At 37.8% G+C, this 6151-nt stretch overlaps 1 protein-coding gene across 2 annotated transcripts; it reads left to right on the top strand.

Annotated features, from left to right (window-relative positions):
- The first annotated feature begins 906 nt into the window (after window positions 1–906).
- LOC306866502 (5-hydroxyisourate hydrolase-like) lies at window positions 907–2881 on the top strand. 2 transcript variants are annotated; one of them, XM_079411743.1, is made up of 5 exons: window positions 907–960; window positions 1121–1183; window positions 1415–1571; window positions 1977–2112; window positions 2218–2881. In XM_079411743.1, the coding sequence occupies exons 3-5, from the start codon at window positions 1432–1434 to the stop codon at window positions 2305–2307; spliced, it is 366 nt and encodes a 121-aa protein (XP_079267869.1). In that variant the 5' UTR covers window positions 907–960; window positions 1121–1183; window positions 1415–1431; the 3' UTR covers window positions 2308–2881. The 2 variants fall into 2 exon arrangements, with proteins under 2 accessions (XP_079267869.1, XP_079267870.1); XM_079411744.1 differs by having other exon boundaries at window positions 909–960; window positions 1430–1571.
- The last annotated feature ends 3270 nt before the right edge of the window (window positions 2882–6151 follow it).

Below are 6151 nucleotides of genomic sequence, written 5' to 3'. Positions count from 1 at the left end.
AACATGAGATTTAAGATGTACATAAACACTTATTTTAACCCAAATGTCATTCAAATTCACAAAATGTATAATAATTGTTACATAATTCATAATTTTGGAATTAGCACAATGACTACCATCTACCTCTGTTGTTAACTAGACATGGTGTTTGGTCGGTGCAAGTGATGTGTAAATATTTCCCCATTAATCGCTCTGGCCAATTTAGTTTTATGACTAGATTTACTGTATGATCATTATGTCTTTTTTTGTTTTCATGTGAAAATGTAGTCAAGGTTATACACTTATTTTATTAATTTATTTTTAAATAAGTCATACAATAGTGATTTCCTGCTGAATGCTTTATTGTAATATATTACTGTGATTATGTAAAATATTGTGGAATGCTGTTTTGTTTGTATCACTTTGTCGATTGCATTGTAAATGTATTCACCAACAAAAATAAAAATACATTCATGTACAGTATGTTGATATAGAGACTCAAATTTTGTTTTTTTTTCCAAATATAATTTTAAGGACAGAAATGTAATAAAAGTGTTAAAAGTCATTATCTAAACATTCATCAGGGATTGGAATCAGCACTTTAGGAGAGATGATTGAACTTCTATTTTCATGACATTTTAACTATTAACTACTTGTTGTCTAATGATCTGTTAAGCAATACATAATGTAATAATGATGTTAGTTAATGTTCTTAAAGAAAACATTGCTTTTCTTTTTCTTTTCCTTTTTTAAATAATAATGGGGTTCTCTGGGTCTGACAACCATTGATCTAGATGATTCAAACTTGTCCTGTTGTGTCATTCTGACTAAAAGTTACCTTAGTTTATTATTATCCTTATGTGTTTTTTCACTCATGTAAAGAACCAAATCAAACAAGTTACTAGAGGTCAAAGTCCATCTGCCCACAAACAGCATTTCAGCTGGGTTTGTCCTGCTTGCTTGCATGTGAAAGACTTCACGGTATGATTGTAGATTCAGATGTAGCCTTTGTTGTGTGGTACTTAATATTCTAAAGATTTGTGATACTAAAACTGTTTTAAGAGCTGTTGGCTTAAATATTAACCATGTGTGCTTACGCCGGTTTGTTTTGTTGATTAACTCATTGAAACTAATCAAACAGTGAGTCTGGATCGTGCTCATATAAGCAGCAGCACACAGCCAGATGACACGGAATTCATAACAGGTAAGATCTTAACATCGTCTTATCTTTTTAATATGTTTAGTTAGAAGCTGGTAAATTTCATGCAAACTGTACAAGTTTAAAATCCCCACTTATATATTAATGTTGTCAGGAGCCTGTATTTTATTATTGAGTAGTATTCTTTTTGAGGGGTTTTGAATAATCCTTTAGTAAATTAATCCTTTCTGACTTAAAAGAATCAGATGGGCAACTTTTTTGGATACCTCTTTACAGCTTTACAATTTACAGCTATGGGTTCTTCAGTGAAAAGCAGCACTCCCATAACTACACACGTGCTGAACACTGGAGACGGAGTCCCAGCGGCAAGAATGGCCCTCAGTCTACACCGCCTGGACCCCAGCATGGCCATCTGGAACCTCATAACTACTGGGTGAGTAGATGGTATTTAAAGGTGAAGTTTGTCATTTTTTAATGCTGAACATCTCGACCAGTCTGACTCAGTAACACTGGCTCAACCAGTGATGCGAGTTTGGGGTGGGACTATCATCCAATGAGAGATTTTAATTTAATTTTATTGTATTTTTTTTTTTTTTTTTAAGAAAACCTGAATGCAATTTTTTTATTCTTTTTGATGATATTATTTAAAACATTCACTGAATAGTCATACATTTAACAATGATTAAAAATAAAGTCAATTATTGTTAGCATTGTAATTCCCATTTTTCTGAAAACTGTTACCTACTGTCCAAAGTCTGGGTCAAATTTTGAGTGGTTTATAATCGAACCTCTGGAAATGTGTTATGTTAAATACAATGTCATTCATTGATTATTTGAGGACCACAAATGAGGATGGACGCTGTCCAGGAATAATAACCAGCGATGGCTTCGCTCCAGGAATGTACAAGATCCGCTTTGAGACGGGCCAGTACTGGGAGAGTTTGGAACAGTCCAGCTTTTACCCATATGTTGAGGTTTGTAGGAAAGAATAATTGTGGTGTAAGAAAGATTGTATTTACATAGAGTTCAGTGACATTCTCTGTCATGTCTAACTTTGAGACTATTTCTTCTTCATTTAGATTGTCTTCACTATTAGCGATGCTGATCAGAGCTTTCATGTGCCACTGCTGGTCAGCAGATACTCATACAGCACCTACAGAGGGAGCTAGTGAGCAGCCAATGAAACAGAAACACTGGAATCACCAAACAGTGTTTGCATTTGTCAAGACATTCTTAAAAAATATGTTTCATGTGTAAGTCTGATGAGTCCACGAAATCTGCTCAAGCTGCAGCTTTAAACACCTTAACTTAAACACCCCAGCACAATTTTCTGAATGTTGTCATGTTTCTGTTTTCTTTAGAATGATTGACAAAAAAAAAAAAAAAAACATTTAAAAAAATTAGCAATGAAATTACCTTCATATAACTGCATGTTTGTCAAGGTTTGGATTTACTCGTAGTCTAAAATACATTTTTAAAGACTAGGTCAGGGGCCGTATATATAAAGCCGCTCAAAGTAAAATTGTAGTCCTAAATGTGTCAAAATTCTAAGAATGATTTAATTTTACTCTTATTCCTAGACTTAAGAATAAGAATGATTCATAAAGGTTCCTAGGTGTTAAGACTAGATCTCAGCTCCTAAATTATTTAAGGGAGCTGAAGAGGTTTCCTAGCCTACAACCTGAATTCCAGAAATTGGGATGTTTTTTTAAATTTGAATAAAATGAAAAGACTTTCAAATCACACGAGCCAGTATTTTATTCACAATAGAACATAGAGAACATAACATATGTTTAAACTGAGAAATTTTACACTTTTATCCACTAAATGAGCTCATTTCAAATTTGATGCCTGCTACAGGTCTCAAAAAAGTTGGCACGGGGGCAACAAAGGGCTGAAAAAGCAAGACATTTTGAAAAGATTCAGCTGGGAGAACATCTAGCAACTAATTAAGTTAATTGACATCAGGTCTGTAACATGATTAGCTATAAAAGGGATGTCTTAGAGAGGCAGAGTCTCTCAGTGCGTAAAAAGATTGTGGAATACTTTAAAAACAATGTTCCTCAATGTCAAATTGGAAAAGCTTTGCAAATCTCATCATCTACAGTGCATAACATCATCAAAAGATTAAGAGAAACTGGAGAAATCTCTGTGCGTTAGGGACAAGGCCGAAGACCTTTGTTAGATGTCCGTGGTCTTTGGGACAATGCATCACTCATCGGCATGATTCTGTCATTGACATTACTAAATGGGCCCAGGAATACTTCCAGAAACCACTGTCAGTAAACACAATCCACAACATATGCTCCCCTCCAGACGACGTGTATTTCAGCAGGACAATGCAAAACCACATACTGCAGCTATTACAACAGCATGGCTTCGTAGTAGAAGAGTCTGGGTGCTGAATTGGCCTGCAGTCCAGATCTTTCACCTATGGAGAACATTTGGCGCATCATTAAATGAAAAATACATCAAAGATGACCACAAACTCTTCATCAACTGGACACCTATATCAGGCAAGAATGGGACCAAATTCCAACACCAAAACTCCAGAAACTCATAACCTCGATGCCCAGATGTCTTCAAACTGTTTTGAAAAGAAGAGGAGATACTACACTATGGTAAACATGCCCCTGTCCCAACTATTGTGAGACCTGTAGCAGGCATCAAATTTGAAATGAGCTCATTTTGTGCCACAGATGTCGCAAATTTTGAGGGAGCGTGCAATCGGCATGCTGACTGCAGGAATGTCCACCAGAGCTGTTGCCCGTGAATTGAATGATCATTTCTCTACCATAGAGAATTTGGCAGTACATCCAACTGGCCTCACAACCGCAGACCACATGTAACCACACCAGCCCAGGACCTCCACATCCAGCATCTTCACCTCCAAGATCGTCTGAGACCAGCTACCCGGACAGCTGCTGCAACAATCGGTTTGCATAACAAACTGTCAGAAACCGTCTCAGGGAACCTCATCTGCATGCTCGTCGTCCTCATCGGGGTCTCGACCTGACTGCAGTTCGTCATCGTAACTGACTTGAGTGGGCAAATGCTCACATTCAATGGCGTCTGACACTTTGGAGAGGTGTTCTCTTCATGGATGAATCCCGGTTTTCACTGTACAGGGCAGATGGCAGACAGCGTGTATGGCGTCGTGTGGGTGAGCGGTTTGCTGATGTCAACGTTGTGGATCAAGTGACCCATGGTGGCAGTGGGGTTATGGTATGGGCAGGCATATGTTATGGACAACGAACACAGGTGCATTTTATTGATGGCATTTTGAATGCATAGAGATACCATGACGAGATCCTGAGGCCCATTGTTGTGCCATTCATCCACAACCATCACCTCATGTTGCAGCATGATAATGCACGGCCCCGTGTTGCAAGGATCTATACACTGTGCCGCATGCTCTGTTTGGAAGGGGCTGATCCTCCTGATGTCCAATGTAAATCTGCATGATTGAGCTGTCTTTACAATATGGTCCTTGAAGGTCAGCTGGTCACCAAAGAATAATTTTCGATGAACCTAGCAGGATGATGAAATCGTGCAGTAGAGTCGGAGAGGCAGGGAAAACGAGAAGCTCAGTCTTTGCCAGGTTGAGCTGATTCATCCATGCCGAGATGTTTACCAGACAGCCTGAGATCCATGCAGCTACTATTGGATTGTCTGGCTGAAATGAATGATAGAGCTGTGTTTCATCAGCATAGCAATTGTAGGAGAAACCATGTGCTTGTATAATGGGTCCCAGTGATGTATAGATGATATACACTATATGGTGAAGAGGAGGTTTCCAAGAACTGATCCCTGAGGAACCCTATGACTAGTTGATGTTCTTTGGATACCTCTTCTCCCCAGGAAACCATGAAATACCTAACTGTGAGATAAGATTCAAACTAGTGGAGTGCAGATCAAGTGATGGCAGACAGGATAACCTGATGATTCACAGTGTCAAACGTGGCAGATAGATCCAGCAGAATAAGAACTGATGATATGGAATCAGCTTTCGCCATCTGCAGGGCTACAGTGACCGACAGCAAAGCAGTTTCAGTTGAACGGTCGCTGCTGAAACCTGATTGGTTCAATTGGTCATTCTGTGAAAGAAATAATGTAACTGTGTCTATAAATGGTCCATTTCATTAGAATTACAAAGGAACAGCATTCCTCAGGATCTCCAGCGGGAAGGTCCTAGCAGTATTGTTTCTAGCCCTTTTGTCTTGAGGTATACAATTATATCCCACAGACAGAACTAGAAGCTAGGATTCATACAAGGGTTAAGATTGTTTGAAGGAAGACATACAAACATTGCTATTGAAGAACCGCTACACTACCATCTTCAATAAATTATTCTCCCCACAAAAAGTTTGGTCAAGCCTACTTAATTTTTTTGTATTAGAGAAATCTAGTACATTGGTGAGCCACCCAAAAGACTGCTCAGCAAAAATACAGTAAAGATGATGATACATGGGGCAACTTTTTAGGTTAGAAGGGGTAGTATGCACTGGCCTATCAGATATTGTTTCTGACTCTGCCTGAGAGGTAAGGAAAAATACACTTACTTGAGATGATTTTTTTAATATATTTCTGAAATATATGATTGTATTCTTGAAAATCTTTTATTGTACTATTGAATAAAATATTAGTTCATTATCAAAGAAATAAAATGAATAGCCTTTTGTAAATGCTGTAATACTGTGATGCGCAGATACTGCTAATAATTAAATTAATAATTAATTAGTAATAACGCATAGCCGGTACTACTTGTATGTTTAAAATCCTTCCGCGCCAACAAAGATTACCGTTTAAAGACTCCGACCACCGCTGACAGACAGAAATGGAGCATCTCATCAAATCCTGACAACAGCTTGGCAAGCAGTAAGTGTTCGTATTAAATATAATATTTATCATAAAATTCAATCACCAACATAGTTTAATGTTAAGTGTGATTTTAGGTGCAATCAACAAAAAGTCCATAGAGGAAACTTTCGCTGACTCTACCAAAAACATCAA

This window comes from Barbus barbus (genome assembly GCF_936440315.1).
Source record: "Barbus barbus genome assembly, chromosome: 48".
Lineage (NCBI taxonomy): Eukaryota > Metazoa > Chordata > Actinopteri > Cypriniformes > Cyprinidae > Barbus > Barbus barbus.
The sequence above is the reverse complement of the archived record's forward strand: the minus strand, read 5'-3'. Positions and strand labels throughout refer to the sequence as shown.

Bases quoted from the DNA above. Each gene is read 5' to 3' on its own strand.
- LOC306866502 (XM_079411743.1), top strand. From the start codon at position 1,432: ATGGGTTCTTCAGTGAAAAGCAGCACTCCCATAACTACACACGTGCTG. The intron at 1,572-1,976 runs GTGAGTAGATGG...TGATTATTTGAG, and splicing joins TGGAACCTCATAACTACTGG to GACCACAAATGAGGATGGAC. The intron at 2,113-2,217 runs GTTTGTAGGAAA...TTCTTCATTTAG, and splicing joins GCTTTTACCCATATGTTGAG to ATTGTCTTCACTATTAGCGA.